This window comes from Aythya marila (genome assembly GCF_965140915.1).
Source record: "Aythya marila genome assembly, chromosome: 5".
Lineage (NCBI taxonomy): Eukaryota > Metazoa > Chordata > Aves > Anseriformes > Anatidae > Aythya > Aythya marila.
This window is the reverse complement of record NC_139046.1, coordinates 55,806,818-55,831,986: the sequence shown is the minus strand read 5'-3', so window position 1 is coordinate 55,831,986 and position 25,169 is coordinate 55,806,818. Positions and strand designations below refer to the sequence as shown.

The window sequence follows — 25,169 nt, the reverse complement described above, 5'->3', positions numbered from 1 at the left end:
CTGAAGAACCAACCATCATTTTCTCATGAAAAGGAACCCTTCCTTATGCCACTGGAACTGGGCAGGTAACCAGACTGAGCTGGGCTGTACCACGACCTTCTCTCCTATCTGAGGTTACTCTGGCCAGCAGGAACATCCTGTACGCGAGGTGTTTGGGGATGCAGCGGCTGGCAGCCCGCCTCCAGCAGATTACCTAACGGGCTCCAGCAAGGGCTGCCCTGGCCCATGCGGACAGATTTTCATTCTTTCAGAGAAAGTTGGCTTCATTGGGTAAGCAAGATTACTTGGTAGAGAAAACTTAAGCAAGCAAAAAAAAAAAAAAGTTAATAGAAACAGTACCGCTTTTGTCTCTATCTTATTTCTTATTGAGTAAATTAACTCTCATATTGTGAGAATTTACTGAAAATACCACATAGGTTTAATCAGTATGTCAGTTTTCTGTTTTGTTTACTTTTTTAAGCTTCTGAAGAAATGGGAATTTACTATCTGGTATTAGGTATCTATAAATCCAAAATGGTCCCTGTACGAATCCTATAGTGGGATCACTTGTACATAGAAATACGTCAAAATATGGTTCCATTAAGGAAAATACAACCATAATGGGTATGGAGCCAAAAATGTGACAGGTGAATAAATGCAGTAGGGTACACCTCATGAATACTTTCAGTTTTGACTATACATGTGCGTGAGCAAGTGATTTTGGATATTCTGCTCAGTAGAGTGCATCTTTCCAAGGAAATAAACCAACCAAACAAACCCAACCCAACCCAGCCCAGCATTTTAGTATTGTTAAAAGTAGAAAATATGTATCTTGCTCTTGACATAGCTCTGTCTTGAGGGAAGGTGCTTGGACTATACTATTCAGCACCGCTCTCAGAATTAAGATTTGACTGTCTTACAGGCTAACTGTGCAGTTGGAGTAAGTGTTGACCAGAGCCCTCCAAGCAGAAGTGAAATACCCCACGACTCAGTGCCAGCCAGTCAGCACACCTGACTGATATTGTCACCATCACACATGACTTCACACATTTCAAGTCCACCCAGATTTAATATCCTGACACTGGGCCCTAGGGCAAGGTGTGCTGGGAGCAGTACCAGCCAAAGAGCCATTATGCATTGTGCTAGTCACCTCTGCTCATCAAAGAATCCACCTAACGTGGGCAAGAATGACAGTTACGGCATTCAGCAATGCAGATTACAACTCAGACGCAACATGCCCTTCCCTTAAATTACACACTTCATTTTTAATGGGGTATTTTTAAATGGACATGAAGAAAGAAGGGAGGGGATGAAATAAACGGGCAGGAGCAAGAAGGAAAAATGCACCTTTTGTATTTTGTCTGCCAGCCCTGCAAGAAACTTGGATGAAAAAAACATTTCAAGTATATGATTTGTTCTGCATTACTTTGTTTTATCCAAAATACTACTCTAAAGGGAAATTTGGGAAATATTGGGAAAGAAAGGCAAATTTAATGCAGGAAATCCTGACAGCAGTTCTAGTAATATGAAATATGAACCCAAGTCCTTGTCTAAATGGGACAGGTCTCATGACATAAGCAGGTTTGGGGAGATCAAAGTGACTTCAATCAAAGTGAAGTCACTTTTCTAATAAACTCAGCATACTGATACACAATGGGTTATTTCAAAGAAATGAAAAAAGATCAGAACACATCCTGGAATATGAATGCCTTTCCCTGGAATGAAACAGGAAGAGCTTCTTGCAAACAGTCCTTGGTTTGTGTGTGGGGAAGATGAATAAATAAGTCATGTTCCTACAGCAACAAAACCAGAAGGAAAGGCAGACAAGTTCCACTTCAGGTACAGGAAAGAAAGGAGGAAATGCCATTTCCATTTCTCAGCAGATTGGATGCCTTATTTTCAAATAGGTTACTTCTATTTATATTATTAATGATGCTTCAGAAAGTACAAAGGAGTATTTGAAATCAGACTGTAGTTCTCTAGCTTTACAGATTGCTTTCATTCACTACTTTCTGTGCAGGCACAGAGGAATTGCTGACATACGTTTGGGTATTTGCTGCTCCACTCAAACAACACAGCAGCATCCAGCAGGATCACAAGCCCTTCTGGAAACCTGACATTTCCTAGCGAGAGAAACGAGTGAAGCTGCAGTGTAATTTTCTTTAGAGACAACATGGTGAATGAAGGCATTACAGTTATATCCTCAGTTATAAAAAGTCCATTTTTTCGCCATTGAAATGGCCAGATGGTAATCGTATTCCTTCCCAAAGAGAAGGCTCTCTCTACCCCTTGAGAATCAGTTTTTTGAAGTACATGTTACCCGTGTATGCAGAAAGCATACATAACATGATTAGATCGAACTGGTGGAGATCCAGAGGAGGCAAATCCTAGTAGAAGAAAAATTGTTTGTTTTTTGTGCACCAGTCTATGGCCAGCCAGTTTTTCAAAGCAAAACCATTCGCAGGAAAAGTTGGGAGCCTATGTTATTTTCCCCAGGGACATTTCTCAGATGGGATGTAAGATTTGCATAATGTTATTTCAATTGAGAAAGCTTTTACCTTCAGTACACATTGTAAAAACTTATGAAATGAGTTCAAAAAGCTAGGACAAAAATTAATGCGGCCATATTTTGTTATAAAGTTACAGCAGTATTTAAAAATCAAACACAGGTTGGCCTTAAATATATTATATTTATATAACATTATAACATAAATGAAAAACAACTTGTCCATTTCTAAAATTTTGCATTAAAAAATAGAAAGTTAAATTAAAAAAATACAAATCGTTTTTCAAGATGATATGTTTTTCAAATATTGCTTCACACATACTTTTGAAATGTTGAGTTTCACTCCAAGTCCTGTCTAAACACCAAATTTCAAAATCTAATGAAAATTGATTTTTCTCTTCCACTTTGCTTAGTTTTGTTGCATTGCCACAACCTAGAGACAATCACCGCTCCACAAATACAAACTGCTGAATAAGATTTGTCTTATGGGCTAAAGAATTACAAGAAAAATGGCAAGGCTGCTCTTCGTGTTATGAACATTAACACACATCAAAATATATATTACTCACTTGTTAACGCTGCACTGAAGTGCTTATGATTAGTTAAGCTTGCAGGATAGCTGCTTGTAGAAAAATATTTTATTGTGTAAACTCTTTGCATTATTTTGAAAAAGCAAAGCACACCATAGACACATTGAAATCCTAGGTAATGCTAGAGAATTCCTTTAGCAGGAGCAGAATTGCAATTACCAAGCAACCAAGGAAAACAAAGCAAGAAGTTAATTTTAAGGGAAAGTAGGATAAAACTTCCAAGAAAAGTTTTGTTACTCAGGGGACTTTATAAATTGATCAAAATATTAAGGATTTTGGAAGGAAGTGTTTTAAAAAAGTAAAACAAGTTTTAGAGTCATCTCTGAATATTTCAGATTTTTCCCTTATTAGAAGCACGGATTGCAGAGGTTGAAAACTCTGTAGATAAACAACACATTTTGCAGTCTTTGCTGGAACAAGGGCTGCCATTACATAATAAAAATGGACCTTGAGACAAAAATTATCATGATAGCAGTAAGCTAATAATTACCTTGGCGTATATGCAGCTTTCATTGAGTTTTTGTAGTGTGCAATTGCGTTCACACATAGGGCACATGATGGTTTCATTTGCCTCGCAGATCTCTTTGCTTTAGTATAAGATAGGAAAACAAAGGTTACAAACATGCATTAAGCACTCGCAAGATTTTCTGAGGCTGCACCATTTGTGGCCTCTAATTGTTAACACCATGCCTACACCACAAAACTGATACAATAAAATAAATTAGAAGTGAATGTTTAGCACAAAAAGTTTAACCCCAAGTCAGTCACTACCCTAAAACTTTGGGCCCTAGAGTTGATGCAATATCTTATTGATATTTATCTGATACTTGTGCTTGTAAATATCCCATTTTCTCCAAAAGAAATATCACAAACTGAAGAACAAAATACTGTTTACTACTTGACATGCAAATTACTGCATGTTTATCCATATGATGTAGAAGATACCAAACACTAGAAGATGGACGTCGCCAATTTCAGTCAATTATCCCAGTTTACATCAGCTGAAGGTCTGTCCCACAGTATAATTGCATACGTACCTAGGTCACGAGGTCATCGTGTAAAACCCCACTGACAGGCATTTCTGGCATTAGCAGTTTAAGTCTTTGCATTTTTATTACATATGGAAGAACTTATGTTTATAGCTAATAAAAAAAAAGAACAATTTAATATCCTATTTTGGGGGTAAAATACCTTCAAATGACATTCTACTGCTTAGAGATCTTGAGATTTGGGGGTTATGAAGTCTCTGACTTCACTGGGATTATTCATATTGAAAACATACTACTTAAGTGCCTTGACAAAGGCAAAGTAGAAGCACCAGAAGTGCAAGCTGAATTTAAAGGCAAATTTTAACTGCAGTGAGTAGAGAAGCTCAGCAATCACCTTCAGCAATGTTGACATGCCTGAAATGATCCTATCACACTAGGAAAGTAGTGCTATAAAGGAAATGCCAGGAAATTACTCTCTTGGTTTGCTTCAATAAACATTATGCTTTCATTCTCCTCCTCTTAAACCTGAAGTCACAGTTCTAATACTATATGGAAGATTATGTTTATTACCAAATGAATGCACCTATTAAATCCTGTCCAACATAACGGTACACAGAAATAAAAGATTAGTGTTGCCCAGGTGTCACATTTGTGATCTTTGCTCATACTTCACATAACATCATAACCAGTAATTCACTAAAACCGTACAACATAACGTGGGCTTAAGAAGTTGTTCTAAGCAACCCTGAAAGCCAGAAAGAGCACAGCCCGTCATTTCAGAAGTGCAGAGTAACAGCTTACAGTGTGTCACAAATGAGAATTTTCTTGATAGCATTTGCATGCGAATAAGCAAGCATGAAAAATCATATTTCAACAAAGTGATATAATGGTTTGACAGTAATGCAGACTGTTGTCACATATAAGGCCAAATTCTACTCTACTCTAAATTTAAATTCAACATTATGAATGCTGGATTCTCTGTATTCTATATCTTGAGTTACAGTCTACGTTTGTTTTTGATAACATGGAGTTTCAGCAAATTGTACTGCCAGTGACAGGTTACGTGCTTGAGCACTACTCTGTAAATACACGCGTTGCACAAGTGTTCGTGACAAGTGCTATGTTAATTGTTACTGCAATTCAAATCTTCACCATAACAGAGCAAAATAAACATCTTTGGACTATTCTCACTTACATATGTGAAATCTGACAAGAGCACGCAATGTGAATATGCCTAAAGCTGTGCTGTGTTCATGCCTGGCCTTTCTGTTTGACTGACAACAGTGTGACAAATTAGACCAGTGATAATTAATGAGGTGCACAGATGCATCGAAAGCAACCTTCTTTAAAATCAGATTTATTTTATATAGAGTAATCAACATGTAATAGCTTGATAACTAACTTGAGAATAAAAATGTGTTTAAACAGGAGGGGGAACACCTGTTTACATGTGTTGGTAGTGATAGGACAAGGGGGAATGGTTTTAAGATAAGACGGGAGATTTAGGTTGGATATTAAGAGGAAGTTTTTCACTCAGAGTGGTGAGGCACTGGAACAGGTTGCCCAGAGAGGTTGTGGATGCCCCATCCCTGGAGGCATTCAAGGCCGGCTCTGGGCAGCCTGCTCTAAAAACGTTCGTTTTCTGCCTGCCGCCACTAGAGGGGGATTCACGATAGCTACCTGCGAGCCAAGCATCCCGAAAGGGCATTACTGGGAAGAGCATGCTTCCACAAAAATAATTTGATCAACTGGTAAATTCAAATTTCGTGGTAAAAGGACACATGAAAACATTTTGTTCCCCCACAGAATTTATTGTACTGTAAATCAACACTTCCTAACATCCACTGATTACTAATTACAGATATTAGTAGGATGAAACCTCAGTTTCACATGAAAAAGCATTACCCTGAATAATACTAAGTTGGGGTAATGCAGCATTTCCAACATTGCCATAATGCCCTGGCACTAAGCCTTAATTCCGCATTGTGACTGCAATGCCTCTGCTAAGATTTTGCCAGAGTCATGTATCTGACTCAGTTTCTTCCGGATGGCTGATAAACAGAGTTGTTTGTATAAATTTGTAGCTGCAGTGCTCAAAATCAAATAATATATATCAAAACTAACATGAATGTTTACATAGTAGTTTCTTTAAGTGACTGCAGACACATTAGAAGCAAGCAGCTCACATCCCCAGAATATGGTGATAACAACTTTTAGGTTGTGTGGTCTCTCTGCCTGCTTATGGATGGCTCCTGTCTCCTCTACAGGTGGAAAGTTTCTGTCTAAACCTCACTACCCTCTTCTGGGTTAAGCAAACAAATAAGGTGAGGAACAGCATCTGCTGTCACTGTCCATTAAAATTACAGAATTACAGAATGGTTAAGGTTGGAAGGGATGTCTGGAGGTCATCTGGTCCAAAGTCCCTGCTCAAGCAGGAACACCCGCAGCAGGTAGGTAATGAGGTGACATGGGTGATAGAGAAAATACCTACATATGTTTTATCAGGTCATAACAGTCAACTTGAGTTAGGTAAGCTCTGTTCTTGAATCTACATCTCACAGCATGTCTCACTCATTTGGTCATAGCAATGCACTGAGCTGACACGGTTGTGTCACGACTAGTCAGAGTAAATGCACAGATTCACACCTTTGTAAACAGAGATGACCTTCTGCCCAGAATTAACACAGACAGATTACAGATGTTCTGGGACTGCCATAAGCACACGACAAGGGCCTCTGCATCAACACACCCTCTATCAATATTTTGAAATTAACACTATTTCATCTTAGCTATAATAATATCACAGAAACACAGAATCATCTAGGTTGGAAGAGGCCTCCAGGATCACCAAGTCCAACCTCTGACCTAACACTAATAAGTCCTCCACTAAACCATATCCCTAAGCTCTACATCTAAATGTCTTTTGAAGACCTCCAGGGATGGTGACTCCACCACTTCCCTGGGCAGCCCATTCCAAGGCCTAACAACCCTTTCAGTAAAGAAGGTCTTCCTAATGGCCAACCTAAAACTCCCCTGGCGCAACTTAAGCCCATTCCCCCTCGTCCTGTCACCAGGCACGTGGGAGAACAGGCCAACCCCCACCTCGCTACAGCCTCCCTTGAGGTACCTATAGAGAGCGATAAGGTCGCCCCTGAGCCTCCTCTTCTCCAGGCTGAACAAGCCCAGCTCCCTCAGCCGCTCCTAGTAGGACTTGTTCTCCAGGCCCCTCACCAGCTTTGTCGCCCTTCTCTGCACCCGCTCAAGCACCTCGACGTCCTTCTTGTAGCGAGGGGCCCAAAACTGAACACAGTACTCGAGGTGCGGCCTCACCAGAGCCGAGTCCAGGGGGACGATCACCTCCCTAGCCCTGCTGGCCACACTGTTTCTTATGCAAGCCAGGATGCCGTTGGCCTTCTTGGCCACCTGAGCACACTGCTGGCTCATATTCAGCTGACTATCCACCAATACTCCCAGGTCCTTCTCTGCCTGGCAGCTCTCCAACCACTCATCTCCCAGCCTGTAGCTCTGCTTGGGGTTATTGCGCCCCAGGTGCAGGACCCGGCACTTGGCCTTGTTGGACTTCATACAGTTGACCTCAGCCCATCGGTGCAGCCTATCCAGATCCTCCTAAAGCCTTCCTACCCTCAAGCAGATCGACACACGCACCTAACTTGGTGTAGTCTGCGAACTTACCGAGGGTGCACTTGATCCCCTCACCCAGATCATCGATGAAGATATTAAAGAGGACCGGCCCCAGTACCGAGCCCTGGGGGAGTCTACTGGTGACCGGCCCCCAGCTGGATATGACTCCTTTCACCACAACTCTTTGGGCCCAGCTACCCAGCCAGTTTCTAACCCAACGAAGCGTGCGCCAGTCCAAGCCATGAGCAGCCAGTTCCTTGAGGAGAATGCTGTGGGAAACGTGTCAAAAGCCTTACTGAAATCAAAGCAGACCACATCCACAGCCCTTCATCACAACTCTCTGCTCTGCCTGGCCGGTATCTTTTGCACCAGCTTGTCTTTAGGCACGTGGGGACAGACCGCTCCTGAGCCATTAAGATTTCCCTACTGAGGAGCGCCCAGCCCTCCTGGACTCCTCTGCCCTTCAGAACTGCCTCCCAAGGGACTCTGCCAACCAGTGTCCTGAACAGCTCACAGTCTGCCCTCCAGAAGCCCAAGACAGCAGTTTTACTGCTCCCCCTCCTGACTTCACCAAGAAGAGAGAACTCTACCATTTCGTGGTCGCTCTGCCCAAGCCAGGTGCCAGCCACCACACCTCCCGCCAGTCCTTCTCTGTTTGTGAACAGAAGGTCTAGCAGGCCACCCCCCGGCAGGCTCGCTAACCAGCTGTGTTAAGAAGATGTCTTCCACACTGTCCAGAAACCTCCTAACCTGCTTCCCCTGAGCTGTACTGTATTTCCAGGATACATCTGGGAAGTCGAAGTCCCCCATGAGAACAAGCGCTGGTGATTACACAACTTCTGCCAGCTGCCTGTAGAACTGGCTGCAAAATGGCGGCAACGCCCGATGCTGCTGCTGGCACCCAATACGCCTCATCAGCCTCCCTCACGAGGGCTGCCAGGTCCCGGTGGCTCCTTCGGCTGCCTCGATGCCAGAAAAAAAAATCACTACCCTCCTCAATTCCCTGCTCCGCTGTACAACATGTCTGCCTCAGAGCCGATCACCTCGGTGAGTACATATATGACTACTCCCCTCCCCTTGTAGGCATCTGAAGCTATACGGCAGATCACCTAACTTTCAGGCTCTTGCTTCTGGAATAAAGTCCCAAGCCCCTTGTTGGTTCCTTAGCATGACGTTGAGGCACCTCAGGATAGGATCTGAAACAATCAGCCTCCATTGAGAGCAAGTGAAAATCTGCCTGTTCTGTCTGCAGCTGCTCAACTGCACCCAAAGGGAAAGACGGGAAAATATGGAAGCTAGCCTACCTTTGTCCTTCTGAGACTCATTCTCTGAAGCCTCCTGCAAGCGAGGTAACTGTGCATAGTTTCATGGCTGGTATTATTGCATTTTATTGCATTTAATGCAGTCTGAAGCTGCCAAGTCTCTTAGGAGTGTGGCATAAAACAGACTGCCTAAAAAAAGCCTTAATTGCAGCACTGCAGAATATAACAACTGTCAGAAAATAAAGACAATTCCATAAAGAAATGTGAAGTACTGCTGCTCAAAGGCCAAGAAACACTTTGTATGGAATCTGATTTCATTGTGCTTACTGCCTATGAATTGAAACTGCTTGGAGCAACAACTGCAGTTGTAAAACCACTGATACCCTTCTGTCTGATGACACCTGATGTAATAAGGGTGCTTCCTCCAGTAACAGTTCCTAAAACTACAGCCAGCACTTAACTCTAACAATCTCATTGCTATTTCTAAACTGACACTCTCAGAGCAAATCACAACAGTCATTGCAGAAACAGAATAGAAACTTGAAAAATAGGTTCATTTCATGTGGTGGCAATGTCCTTGAAGCTGTAATTCCCGGCCACAGTTTACACCGAGTTAAAAATTTTCTTAAATTTGACGCTATTAACTTTTGTATAGGAAAAAAAAAAAAAAAAAAAAAGCATTCACAAAATAAGTTGAAGTTTTACAGCTCTGCTATACTCTGGAGGTTAAAAGCAAAATGGAAGTAAAAAGTAACGTATGTCTATTTTTTGCCCATGAGCCTTGACTAGAATGATAACCATTGCAGTATATGTGACATTAGAATCAGTATTTGTTCATTTCTCTTACAGACAGAATTGGAATCATTGCAGATGCAGTGGTAAGAGCACTTGCTGTAAATGGCATGCACCCAGCTTGATGTAAAACAGATATACAACGTGGATGCACTTGATTGAAGAACCCAGTGCTCTATTTGTTTAGTATTGCGATTACCAAATCTTTAAAGCATTTAAAAGTAAAATGATTTAACCTGTGCAAGACTGATAATATTCAACAGGCTATTATAATATTTTTAAATGGCATTTTACCTTACTTGGCTGGAATCCATTGTAAATAATCCATAAAGGAAAACAAAGAGCCCAACCAGGGCAGCAGGAATCAGCATTCCAGTATACCATCCCAACCAGGCAAAATACAGTCCAATTTTTTCACCAAAATATCGCCTACATGAAGAGGGAAAGCATACATTTTTTTTTCAAGTTAAAACTTGTGGTGAACAATATCTAACTTCACAGCAGCAGAATAACTCTAGTAAGCAATCACCATTACAAACTTACAGTAAAACTATTGTCATGTTACCAAAATGTTTTAATTTGGGCTAGCACAATATTCTAGTGACACTAACTGCAGACTTACTACTAGAACATGTATTTTGTAAGGCTGTAACTGAAGCGCTCTGCAATTTTCACGTCCTTGCAATGACTAGGTAGGTGCATTAATTTAAACATTGCTAAAATGCAGGAAACTTAATTTACACACACAAACACACAGATACAAACACAGTTTCTGGAAAGGAATAACATAAGCTTGTATGGCCTAAGTATTCCGTTATAAAAATAATTTATGATGGATAATCATATAATATGACATATTTTGAAGTATTACCAGTTAGAAAATATTAGATTGAAAACACAAGCTGAAGTTTCAGCTTTAATTCTTCAAAATGTGGATATCAATTACTATAAAAGACGAAGTAGCAGTGAAAAAAAGCAAATCCTGGATCTGGATGATCCTATTAGATTAGCACAGAATTGTTGCGTAGCACATTCTTAGCTCCACAGCCTTCACTGGAACAACATTGGTCATAATCATTGTTTATGATTGTCGCATCAGGAGTAAGAACAGACATAAAGGAAAACTGAATTACTGGTATTCTGTATCCAAGTTGAGGAAAACACAAAACCCAAACAACACAGTTATTTAACTGCAATTAACGATATTTCTCTTCTTTACAGTGGGGAACCTATGACATTAATTACACATATATAAACAGAATTTTATTTAAACCCACAAGGAAACTTTGGATCCCCAGTGGATCTGGTAACTCTGTCCATGTGGGTAACAGTCTCTGCGTTCAAAAGTGCTGTCATGAGGGGCAGGTGTCTCTGATCAGCAGACCACTTCATGGGTATTTTCACTCTGTGAACTGTCAAGCAGCTCGATCTATGTGCCTTTATTCAGCCTCACTTGAAATCAATAGCCTTGCACAGAAGACCGTCCATAAGAAGCCATTTAGAGAATTCTGGTCTTCCCTGATCATAGAGAATAGCTAAATTTTACAGTGAAGTGTAAGGACAATGGATTTAGCAGTATGATTTATGTGTTGTTATCGGGCTACTTGTTTCACAGTAGCAAGCTGCTTTTCAAAGTACTAATACCTGATTAAATCAAGAGGTTGGTATTTGTACCACATTCCCCACCGTGCCCAACGCTCATATAAAAGGTGTCTGTGATTCTGAGCTCCATGCGTTTTGATGGGATGTCTGCTTTTGTGGCTTCCCTGAAAAGCACAAATAAATAACAATATATTGCCAGACTCTATAGAATATAAGTACATTTCTTAGATATTTGAATATAATTTTAAATTATGATTTCACTATGCTTATTAAATAAGTTTCAATTTGTTAGGGACAACTCTAGGAAACCTCACCTACAGATAATGTGAGCCTATGAGAGAGAGATGGTAAATACACTTCTGGAATGGCCAATTTCTCTAAGAATTAATGACAAAATCATACTAGCACAAGGCTATAAAGACCTATACAACTCTATATTACTTCAAGAACAGTGCTTCTACTTCAATTTTTCAAAAATTTGCATGAGATGTGTTTGTGGTATCTTTTTGTTTTTTCCCATAAAATTTCAGAAAATTCTGGTAGGTCAACCTGATCCTTCTCTCCTAGACATTTCCTATGACTGTGGTACATATTTCTTAAGACGACGGAAACAACAGAACTGGCATTATTTTGAAGCCTGCACAGAAGTCTCAGAGGCATTAAAATCAAAACAGAATCAATCTGGCTCAAAAAGAGTCCTTGCCTGACATCTACACACCGCCTGACAGCCTGAAAGAACAGCCTCATGCGCAGCAGCTGAGAAGTAACACGGATTCACTAGACCCATCCTAAACAGAATTGCTTGTATTTGCCATTTTACCCCAATTCTGAGGCAGGACATGTTTATTTGAACTTCTTCCCCCCGAAATGTCCTTTCATTAGACAACTCTCAATTATGGTGAAGAAAATTGTTCATCAAACAACTGCAAGTAATTCAAACTACTTCTTGGTAAGAGACAGATTTGTGAACCTGGTAAACTCAAGCTGTTTAGTCGTTTAGATTTTTATAATCTATTTGAAATAGTGAACATTCCTCACATTGAAAGAGTATTATTTGCTTGTTGGAGTCTGCTGACCCCTCTGGTTTAAGAATGACTTAAAAACAATGTTCTGCATTAAAGTCAGCAAAGAGCCATACCAAAATGTTAGCACAGAGTGGCCTTTGCAACACTGAGAAGTTCCTAGAAACAGAACATCAGCTTATTCTCACAGTCGCCTAAATGAATGCAATGCACAAAGCATTAGCCAGCATGTACATTTTAGGTATTTTTTTCGTACTTCCTTCTGCATTGCTTATCTATGACAGAGTCCAAGTCTCACAGTGTTCACTCTGGGACTGAATTTCTCATTTGCCTGTGTGATTAAAAAAAAAAAAAAGTGCAGGGTGTTTAACCACTATCCTTAGCACCAGTTAAGCTGCAATTAAGATGAGTAGCTTAAATATGTGACTTCATTAAGCTTATACTGAAACTCTGAAACTGAAGCTTGTGATAAACAAAGGAATATATACAGGAAATGCATATTAGAGCATGGATTTGGAAGCCAGAGAAAGCTTCACAGTTTTTTTTCTGTCAATATGACTAGCTTTTTCCTACAGTCTGTAATGCCCTACTGAAGCGTTAACAATTATATTCAATTATTTACCTAAAATATTCCTTCTCTGTATTCCATGCATTTAATTATTTATACCATATTAAAAATTACTTTCAATTTGTAAAGCATAGGCCAATCCTTTGAAACACAAGATCAAGTCACAGTATTCAGCCAATCAACCAGAGTTCATGGCTGCAATTACCAGCTACTGATCAGCATTTATCTGATCAAACCAAAGATTTGTGGCTTGCTTCTTTCCTTTCAATGCACAAAGACTCTCTGATAACCCCCTGAATTCAAAGACAAGTTTTTGATTTTTCAGCTCTTCAGTAGACCTTAACCTAGTAGAATTATCAAGTAGAAACTATCCGGAACTATACATAAAGGATTAAATAGGAAATAAGTAAACTGCTTCCCTAAATTTGATCCATTGCACAACCTATTTAAAAAAACAAAACATTTTGAATGGTGTCAGGGAAAAATAATTTAACACAACTAATTGCAACAATTTCGAATAATAAACATTGCTGTTAAGAACTCCATAGGCACTATCTGCTTAGAAAAAAAGATAATAGTCTAGATCAGTAAGATAATGTTCTAGGAAATGTTCCAGGATTATCACAACGCATTACATAAAAATAAATATTTTTTTTGTATTTCAAAAAGCCAACATTAAAGAGCTGTTATTTAAAAAAACAAAAACACTCAACGCTACTTAGTGAAATAAAACATTTGCAAGACAAAATAGATAACTATATCATCAAAATATTAATGCAAGCTTTTATCAAAATATAAATACAAATACAAAACTAATGAGCTTACCTCATGTGGTGGAAATGCTGCTTCATAAGTTCCATTATTTAGTAATCTATTAATACCTAAAAGGAAAAAAATGCATTAGTTCAAGTATGATTTACAATATATATTGAACTTCACGCACCAAGAATTAATTGTCAGGTTATGAAATGAGAATGCAACTTCACATTAGATGCTCAGGATGCTGTTAAACATGACAGTCATCAATTGTTGCACTGACCGTGGGTCTTACTGGTACCTTAAGCTCCCTAGCTCTGTCAAACTACAACTTTCTGAGGGCCAGTGTCTGCAACTTTGCTTTCATGGTCTGGTTCTCATGCTAGATCAAGTGTGAGAAAGTAGTTACACTCATGTTGTATTAATCAGAGCATACGATACAGATTTTATGGGTGACCAGATGATCTGGCACACACAGAGTGGCATGGACAGACAATCTTTGAGGCAGCAAAACCCCTGCAGAGTTAAAAGCTAACCTGTTACTTTTAAATATGAACCAGCTGAAGGAGTTTGTACCAGATCAATGCTCTGCTACAGCATTTTGGATCAGTTCCTAGAGTCCTCCTAAAGCCAGATTTATTTTACTATCAAAGCACGTTATAAAAAATAAGCAGTAACCATAATAATAACAATAAAAAGATTCAGTAGCCTGTGAGAGGATACCTATACAGCCAAGTTTACCCAAGAAATAAATTCTCATGACACATTTCAGATTTGCCCATTCAAACATAACATACAAATTACACTAATCTCAAGATGAAACTTGCCATCATCAATTTCAATAGCATTAGATTTCATCCCTCAGTTTCTAAGATTTTCTTACTACTGCTTTTCTCCCAGAAATCAAGCAACAACTTTCTGTAATTGCTGTTGTCTTTATAAGGCTTTAGTTGTCTATCTATATATTAAATTCTTAATTTAATTCCTGTAAACAAAACAGAAGATCATACATACATTCCCTCTTAATTGCAAATGAAAAGGAGTCACTAGACCTTTTGAAATACAGTACTGTAATAGAAGTGTCAATAAAAACTGAATTGCCTTTAAGTCAACAGTCTCTAAGCTGCACTAGAGATATCATATAATTTAAGTGCAGCTCTGATTCTGCTGGATTGGCACTGCTGGGTTCTAGCAATATCAGGGCCAGTCCTAAAAAACTCTTGTCAGTTTTCTGGGGTACGCCTTATCTTTTGTAAGGCTCTTGATCATATAAAGCTATTATAATCTCTCATATTTATTTAAAAAAATGAGTATTAAGTGAAAACTATTGCTATTTTTCACTGAGTTATTTAACAGAGCAATTGTTTGCAGCTTTCATTCAACTGTATTACTGGTTGAACAAAGATTTCAAGGGCATGGCAAAATTAATCAAGTTTACTCCACTAAATACTATTTCAGGCAAGTAAAGGTATAAAATGGGTTAAAAAAAAAGATAAAGCATTCTTACCCATTTTGGATTTTCCATCTTCATACTTTGTTCTTTGTAGCATGTGATGCACGATTCTACTTCTCGTGGAGTTGCTGAAGAAGCTGTCTTTATTGTTTATTGTAAAACTAGAGAAATAACGAATGTCTTTCAATATTCAAAACAATGCACAGGTGTTGAAATATAGCTGCTCAATGTTTTCTTCTTAGAGTGATTTATTGTATCTTTATACTTCTTGTTTACTGCACAAGACATAAGATTTTGCATTCCGAAAGCATCTTCTCCAATCACCCCCCAAATTTGTCTTTATCACAGATTGTTGGGGAAAATGAGCAAATAAACCAATTCTTTTCTATTATGTCCTATTATCTAGGTCATTTCCATGCTGGATATAAATTTTAAGAAAATAATATTCAGAAGTAATGATCATTCTGAAATTCATATTACTGATAAATTGGCAGAGGCGCAAGTCAGAGAACTACTACCATTGTTATTTAGGGAATTAAAAAACAAAACAAAACAAACAAACAAAAAAACCCAACAACACTTAGCTCCAGGCACAGGACACTTTAGTAGCAGCTCCACAGAAAATCCTAGGATGGAGCCAAATAACGCAAATATTCTTTCCCAGATGGCTCAGGATTCTGAATGCCAGAAATCTGACATGAAGGAGCTTTTGCCTACTCAGCTGTGCCAAAGATGACACTCTTGCAATTCATAACATCAGCTGAGCTGGTTGAGAAATAACACCGTGAACAAGTGATTGTCCCAGTGCAATATAGTTAATTACTAAAAAAAAAAATAAAAATTAGGATGATAATGCAATTATTCTGTCCTTCTAGGGTATAGTCAGTCCACTAGCATATAGCTTCTTCACTTAAAAGGAAACAGTCTGTTTAGCCCAGCTTACATTTCTGCTTTATATGAACTTTCATTTCCTAAAGACTTATCACCAAATAATTTAAAAATAAACAAATAGCTAGAATATTCAAGACTGCTTTTGTCCTTAAAAAATTATATATATATATATATACACATACATACAAATTCTTTCAGAGACAAAAGCATTTTTCAAATGCACATTTGATAACAAAAACCCTGGCACTATTTTTAGCCCATTTCCAGGTGTTTCCACAGTTTCAACAGCTGTCTCAGGTTTTGCCTAAGTAAAATATGTAATTAAGCTAAGCAAACTTGAGCAGGTATTTGCATTTTGTAATGTAATGGAAAGCAAAACTTCGAAACCAAAAAGGTGGTGTTGATTTTTCAGTCAAATTTTTGCCCATACTACTCTCTGTGACTGTCATACAGCAAGTAACAGAGAACAGCTTTTAGTTTTAAGAGTAAATCCATAGAAAATAGCAGACATGATACTGGGTATTTGCCAGTGACCATCTGTTCATGGCTGCCTGTACGGCACTTGCTTAGTAGTGAGAAAATAAAAAATCCTTCTGGTCTCTGGCACTGTATTTCCAGTTCCAACACTTACTGGTGTATGCGTGCACGGCTAAAGGGTGCTGTGTAGCAATCAGTCTCTTCAAGATCAGGCAGGGCCTCCTTATCAAGCTTCATTGGATTTCTGGGCAGCCAGCTTTTCAGCTCTCTCATATTCCTCTGCAAACTGAGACAGCAAGAAATCAAATTTACAACCTCTTACCCGCTTGCTATTTCTAACTCCATCACTGTATATTTACTGACATCATACTAGAAATTAAATGAAAGCAGGAAATTCTCCCATTAAAATAATATAAGGAGTTAAGGAGTATAATTAACAGTTGTTTTATTTTTTTTTTTTTTCATTTTGTATTTTTCTTTATGTGATCTGATCTTGCAGAATTGACTCAAGTGCCTCTCATTCTAACATCAGTGGGATTCTGGTTCTCCCTCTCTTCCCTAGCTCCCTCCTTTCCATGGTGTTTGGACAGTAAAAATCATTAAATTTAAAGGTGAATACAAGATTTCTCACTGTCAAATTGTTCTGTTTTTCTGATCTGAATAAAGCCTTCCACCGTTTTTTTCATCAAAATCCAAGGGCTGATATTACCTTAGGAAACCATATACTGATATATGATATACTGATATATCAAATGAAGTAAAAAGCTACACTACACACAAGTTGTTATACAGTCTTTAGAGAAACTAACAAAAAAACTCCAATAAAACCAGCAAAAACCTGATACTGCTTCCTGCAGTTCCCTAAAAGCTGGCATTGTAACACAAACAGAACATCATTTTTTATTCTTGATCAGATCATATACTGGTAACGTAAAGGCCTTTCTTTCACTGACGTCCTAGCTAAAAAGTATCTCAGCACAAGTTTTAGAGATGGAAAAATATGGCATAGCACAGTTCATTTTCAAGCAAATGCTAGAAGTTACCTTATTACTTCCGTTTTGCACTTCTTGCTGACCTTTATTTTTCTCATATTGAACTGCTATAAAGTGTTGGTATTTAAGGAACAGGTCTCATTACAGTATGCTGTATTATCAATCATGTCTGAGATCTTGACAGAAATTGGATTTTGGAAAAACATTCCCCAAATAATAATGGTCAGTGGGATATGGGCCCTACTCAATTACCATGAATGCATGATATAAAAAGCATAGAGATCTCAGAGCCACAAAAATTGCAATGCTTAGTACTAGATTTTTATTTGAGGGAAGGAAGTAACTGCTTGTGCTAAGCAGAAGCACAGCTCCCCATTTCAAAATTAAGAGGAATAAATGATCGCAGCAAATTGCTCTCAGGCAGTAAAGCCACTTCTGTGAAAACGTTTTATTATCAATAAAAATAGCAAAAGGTGTACCCCTGTTTAACACCATGTCAGACAGAAAGCTAAACTAAATGTGGGATCATAATTTTACATAGACATTTAAAATCCTCAATATATTCTTCTTGCTATGTATTACCAAGGAGTCCGTGCACACTCCATATTTAATTGGTACTGTACTTGAGGGACAGCACTCTATTGACACTAAGCAGTACGAGACAAAAAACTCATGTGAAATATATTCATAAAGCTGAAACACAAAAAACAATTCCTACACAGGTGCATCCCTTCAGTGCCTCCTCTGCTGAAATAATACCTTAATGTGCCAGTTGATTATTTTAATGGTTTCAGTAGAAATTCTTCCAGCACAAAATTATACACAATCCATGCAGGTAGTTTGCACTTGATTTTCTTCTTTTTTTTTTTTTTTTTTTCCTTTCTCGTTATACACATGCTGACTTTTTTTTTTTTTTTTTTTTTTTTAGATTTAAAAACAGTCTTTTCTTTTAAAGAGGAAAGTACATAGATACATCAGGAAGAACAGTATCCAATGCAACTGATATCAGATTTTTGGTTATGAAATTACTTTAGAATTGGTCTTGCAAAGAACCTTGACCATGTTTCATCTCCAAAATTTAAAAAAACACTAGCCGATATTTTTTCTCTTAAAGAAATTAGCCCTTTAAAAAACAAAGTCTATTTCTTTCAACATGCAATATGATGAAGAGCACTATTGGAATAAACTAAAAATCATGTCTATGTTACATATGCAACTTTTCTTAGGAGACAAGATGACTTACTACGCTAAGGTGTTTTCATTACCTTATTTTCATTACTTATGGCTCGTCACTCCAAAACCCAGTCTCTTCAGACAGCATAGAGTACGTCCACTGAAATTTACATCTTTCCTCATATAAAAACTAATTCAGCAAACAAGCCTCTTTTCTTGGCTCACAAGACTCTACAGTTAATGATGACACTAAAGATTCATGGAGCTTTCATTCAAAGCAAAAACAAATTTTGGATAAATGTTTGACTGATTGTTTGAGGACTAAATATTAGCACACTTAGTCAGAATGACTTTCCAGGTCAAAACTAGCTGTTCAGAAAGATTTCTGTTCAGAAAGATCTGTTCAGTGTAGTCTATTCAGTAGGAGGGAAGGCAAACAGGTCTGGTCTGGTGAAATCACTGTTGAAGTCAGTTCATGCAATGAGATTAAAAATGTCCTACTGGAAACACTGCTGGGAATGCATCTGAACAGTGTGCAGATACACTCTTACTGAAACTACGAGACTACAAGGTGTTATTCTGAAACATGCAAGCATTTTAGTCTCAGATGTGAAAATAAATATTTTTGAAGATGCTTGTAATTTCAGCTTTGTTCAACTTTTGTGCTCAAATGTTCTGTTACATTCTGTTTTGTTGGTTGTTGTTTTTGGAGAACTGTTTAGTCCAAAAATCCTTGCAGATTATGTTTCCTCAGCAGACTCCAATGCAAAAAAGCTCCTCAAAGGTGAACTTGGTGCACTGAGAATTAATCTAACATGACTTGAGTCTCCGGTGTGCCTTTAGTTTCAAGGAGTCAAGGAAGCTTGATCTACAATACATCCATACTACTGTGCTATTTGCAGAACAGTGACCTTCTATCACTCCTATCTCTTCCTCACAGCCTTTCACTCTTTAACCACAATGACTTAAAGGAGCAATTACTTCTCCTTATGAAACTGCTATTGGAATTTTCTGACCAGGATTCATGGTTATAGTGGAACAAGACACCAGAACTGAGCAAATGCCATTCTTCAGAAAGACATTTTTGACAGCGATCACCAGCCATTAGCTTGCTCAGTGTTTGCCTCTTGTACTCTAACACGCAAGACAGTGGTCAAAAATTGTCAACCACGTGCCACCAAATTGTATAGACCTTGTGGTATGCTTTGTAATGGTAAATGTGTTATGGTTGACAGTTTCAATATAGAGACACAATACTGCAACGTTTTCACCACCAAAAAAAAAATCTGCAACATGTATCCTATGGAATGATATTAACAGATTTATTTCAGTGTACAAATTGAAATCAAAAAAGTTTTAGAAGTCTTTTTGCAAAGCAGGATACTGCAACTAAATTGCTGAACAAATTCATTTCTGGTTCTCTAGCCTTACAAATATAAAATGATGTTAACATTTCACTAGCAAGAATGAACCTGCATACTGTAGCAACTAACTTTTCATTTTCTTCTTCTTAATGTCATCCCTTAACCAGTGTTGGGGTGTCTGATATGGCACATATAAGACTGATTCATAAGATTATTCAGTCATAAATCTGAGGGAGTTCAGACTATTTTTGATACATGCATTATTTACTTAAAATTATTAAAAATTAAATTATTAAATACAATTTCTGTAGACTAGCCCTATGAACAGAAATCAAGCTTCACACTATTGTATACAATTTTGTGTTTTTTTAAGGTATGCAAATAAATAAACTGGCTGTAGATAGATACCATGTAGATATCACACATGAGAAACACAGTATATCAATAAGCACTACACTTACCTTTATTCTTTTAACCATGCTCCTAATAATTTTTTGTGGACTTAAAGACATGTATAAACATATTCATCTACCATATTACCGCGCCAATAAAATTCAGGGAAGTGTACATGTCACAGCAGGGCCTAATGTAATAGTCTAAACCCATTTTCTTAATTACAGAAACTCAGTAGCATCAAAATTTTACCTTTGATACACAAATAGACATATTCAAATATACAAATATACAAATATACATATTCCTCAGCCTAGCTATTGTAAACTACACTTAGAAATATTAAAAACTATTTGATAAATTACAGAGAAGTTAGGTTTGAAAAGCCTTAGGATGCAGGGAGACGATGACAGTAGCAGAAGTTAGAATGATGAGATGGATATGTCAGCAACCTTACAGTTAGCTTGCAACTTCAGACACAGCTTCTTTTTCACACTGTTCCTCTGTGCACTGGATTGTATCAAGTGCCAGAGGAAAAAAAAACAAAAAACAACAAACAACTAGATTCCCAAATTCCGGGTATATCACAGGTAAAAGCATTTGTTTTGAATGTAGAATCAATCTGGCATTAAAACTGCTTATTACTTAGTTCACGGGTACTGCACAACTTCAAAAGCATGTTTCTGTCCTTCTAAATACGGAAAATAAATTGATTTCATATCTAGGACTCACCAGATGGGTTTCAGATAAATTAAGACAAAATAAAGCTCTGTTAATTTTGCCTTTTCAAAGGCAAAGCACATCACTTAAATTTTTCATAACGCATGGTAAAATGGAGCAAGCATGTGAATGACTGGGAAGAGGAAAAATGCAGTTGTAAATTTATGTAACAGGTTGTTTTATTTTAATATATTTTATTTGCTTATGCAGTTTTTTCTTACTTTGATGTTCAGCAGTGCTTTGTCTATTTTTGTTAAAACATTATCTTGCAAACTGATACCGTGAGACCATATAAATTATTCCTGAGAAATAACGAGAGTTCTTCATCATCTAAAGTAAAAATGGGAGAACTTAAATCAAATGTAATCAAGATTCATCTCAAGAAAACCAACCACAGAAAACTCTTTTGGGAGTTTTCCCTCACGTAAAAAACAATAAAATAAAAAAATCTCATCTTTTCTGTTGGTAATTAGGATTTACAAAACTTCATTTTGCCTGACTAGAGCAAGAGGGAGCAGTTACAGCTCACAGTATCCCCCCATCCTAGCTCCTCCAGGCTCCTTTCACCGAAGCAGCAGCCTCAGGTTCAGGTGAGCTTTGTGTGCACTGGCCTTCATTTGGCAGCCCTGCCATCCTAGCCTGGCTACTCACTACTAGCTCCCTGGGCTTTAAATGCTATAGCTGGACGGTTTTCAGGAAAGAAAGCCATTTATGACAGACTGAAAGATATTTTAGAAGATAGTAACCTCATGAAATCTCAGAGTTAAAAGTCTTTCACTGCAGCAAACTGTCAGCTATCAAATAAGAATTCAAACCAGCCTTCAGGGCATCATCGATGCAGTTGATCAACAGGATGCACATGAGAAAAGTTACATTTATGCATTTAAGGAAATAGCTGACTACCAGAGTTTACTTAAGACATGCACTCAAAAGTATCTTCCACACTAATGTAACATGTCTTAGTAACAGCAGACGTAACTGTAGAGATAGATCCAGTATTAAATCTTTGCTGCCAGGATAAGGGCCACTTTTTTCCTGGCATAAACACTTTTGCATTTCTAAAACAAGAACTGGCAAAGCTTTAGAGAAATGCATCTTGTTACAGATGAATATTTTAGCACTTGGAGCTAACATATTTTGAGTTTTGAGGGAAATAATCTAATTTTCCAAGTTTCCTGGATAAATTTACAACTGCAAATGGATTTTCTTTAGCAGGGTGACTATTTGACAAAATTAGAATCTACACATCACCCACCAACCTGCCCATGGTTTTGCTCCTCCAGTCAGTGTAATAACATTTTTTCCTGAAAGAACAGCAGAAATCAGCTGAGAATAATCAAGCAGGAGACAGTTGAAAAGGACATATACATCATAAAAGAACATTGGACATTTAAAAACATTCATATTCATAGAAAGATGAATAAAGCACTTTAAAATACTGTGACCTCACATATTTTCAAGTTTAAAGTTTGCTCCAGAGTAAGATTTACTTCTTTGCATTGTAGCTAATAACAATAACTAATCCATGATTCATTCACAAGACACCCATTAGAGAAGGACCAAATGCTGTCATGCTCATATTCATTTCATGGCATCTTTCTTAGCATTTTTTTTTTTATTCCATAGAACTAATTTTAGAAGAATTACCAGCACTCCCACGCTAATAAATGCTTTATGCACTCTGCGCATTAATACCATAAGCACTTAGCACCATTAGGTCCCAACTTCACTCTCTGGAGTGGTGTACCATCACCTTCCCTTCGCTTGGCTTTTTTGCATCCAACTGAAGAACAACATGTGGCCCTACAAATCTAAGAGCACTAACTGAAACAAAACACATTTATGTTACGGTTCTTTTCTCTCCACCATTCACTGGTCACAGTAACCTCAGAGAAACAATATCAGAAATTGCCAGTGAAGTCTTCAGAGTACAGTTTGTTTGAAAACAATATAGAGACATATTTGCTGCAATGTCATACCTTCCATAATTTGTTTCAGTTTTTAATTTTCCTCTGGCCTCCTTCTACCCTTTCCCGCCACATTTCAGCTAAACAAAGGCCAAGATCCTACAGATTCCTTGGGGTATCTGCATCTTTACCATGGCAATCATCAGGGACAGTGAAGTTTGGCACCAGGACATTTTTTCCTTTTTTAATTCAATTCATACTTTATATTTACACCTAAACCCTTTTTCCTCCTGCATGTTTTATTTTATTTTATTTTTTATTAGTAATTAAAACAAGTTTAGGTAGATACATTACTATGAGGGCTTAACCCTGTTGTCAGTTGCTATTTTCCCCTGCCCTTCATGGTAACACAAACAAAAATGGCACTTCCACTCTGGATACTTAGCCAACGAAATCTCCATCAGAGGAGAACTTAACCCAGAACCAGCATAGTTCACAAGATCTGCAACTGCCCATCTCAAGAGTAGTTGAGATTCATTAAGGTGCATTACTTATATTAAAATAATAACAAAATGAGTATAGTAAAAAGAGTGAAAAGGAAACAGAGCCTAGAAAGTAAGTGGTCATAGCAAAGTTATCTACCAGTCTGTAGACTGTTGGCAGCCTGGTATTTAGTACCACTAGGCAGAATTTTAAATGAAATAATGAAGAATTTTTACAGGATTTTGCCATCAGATATTTGAAAAAACACTTTATTCATTTCCTTTCATCACCCTTAGCTGTTTTGCACATATTGGGTCCAGCTAAGCTACAGAAACATATTTTTTCTTCATTATACCCATTGATAATTTATGTTTCACAAGGGCTTCCTTTAGACACTGGTACAATGAAACTTTTGTCTGGGTTTCAGAACCATATCACAGTTACATTTCTCCTGTCAGAACACATATTTAAATTTATTTAAAATCAAAGTATAATGCAGTCATAATTTAAACATTGTCCTATTTGAATGCATATAGACAGCAACGGTGATTACTGTAATCTGTTGAAATGCTAGGAAAATTTCCTTTTGTAATTGAAACACTGAGATTCCATCTTAGATTGCATATATGACGCATACTATGTATCTGCCAACACATTTAGGCATAATGCCATGCTAAAAATGAGTTCTAGGATGCTGGTTAGTCCCTTGGTCAGACAAAAAAAATTAGTTACTTTTCAGTAACAGAAATACTTCTCGTGTAATAAGAATACTGATTTTGTTTCGATTCCTAGATTGAGCATGCTAAAAAGTATGAGTATAATTCAGGAGACTTCTTCTTCATGTATTATTCATACGTGGTACTGATATTTTAAGGAGTGTAGCTGAAAGCCAAAATTTTGCAACCCTGTGCAAGAGGATAAGGGTGTACTGCATTGAAGCACTGCAGGGAAGGTTAGCTCTCTTCTTAAATTACGCATCCAAAATAGACAGAAAGAAGCTGCTGATAAATCAGACAAAGCTGAAGAGAAATAATCTGCTCTTAGAAGGGAGCACTAGTTCATTGCAATTACAGCACAATGGTATGATTTAAGCTTCTTCTACCCACTGAAGAGAGAAAATAGTTACCTCAGGAAAAAAAAATATATGCCTTCCATATGCCTTGCTAACTTAAATAAGTAAGCTCAATACTTAAGTGAATGATAGTGCTTTTGCCAGAACATGTAACGAAATTACAAAATGTGCGACCGTGTGATGCTGTAATGGAAGCACAAGAGGCTATTTTTACATCCGTGCAAAGGCCATCAGGGGCAAATAAAAACACACATGAAGACAAGCTCTGTCTCAGAAAGTCTCTAAACCATAGATTTCTGGAACCAGAGGGCATCATGAAATACTTCTCTGCCTCTGTATTAAACATCTGAGACTGGCTGCTGGCAAAGCAAGGTGGACCTTTGTTCAAATCTGTGTCCACTTTGTGTTCACAATAAAACTGCCACGCTTATTGTTATTTTAAAAAGTACAGAAATGAAAGAAATAGCTTATTTGAAATATTCACACAAGTCTGACATTGCAATCTCGTTTTAATTCCTTCTTAAATCTTTTCTCAA

General features: G+C 37.7%; 1 protein-coding gene across 1 annotated transcript in view; it reads right to left on the bottom strand.

Annotated features, from left to right (window-relative positions):
* Window positions 1-25,169, bottom strand: part of ANO3 (anoctamin 3) — a 205,256-nt gene that overhangs the window by 32,423 nt on the left and 147,664 nt on the right. Inside the window, exons 7-13 of the mRNA XM_082761999.1 lie at window positions 22,431-22,475; window positions 16,684-16,815; window positions 15,216-15,322; window positions 13,778-13,833; window positions 11,405-11,526; window positions 10,055-10,189; window positions 3,566-3,662 (exon numbers count right to left, since the gene is read on the bottom strand). Coding sequence (XP_082618125.1) covers window positions 3,566-3,662; window positions 10,055-10,189; window positions 11,405-11,526; window positions 13,778-13,833; window positions 15,216-15,322; window positions 16,684-16,815; window positions 22,431-22,475 — 694 coding nt within the window. The remainder of the gene's footprint in view (window positions 1-3,565; window positions 3,663-10,054; window positions 10,190-11,404; window positions 11,527-13,777; window positions 13,834-15,215; window positions 15,323-16,683; window positions 16,816-22,430; window positions 22,476-25,169) is intronic.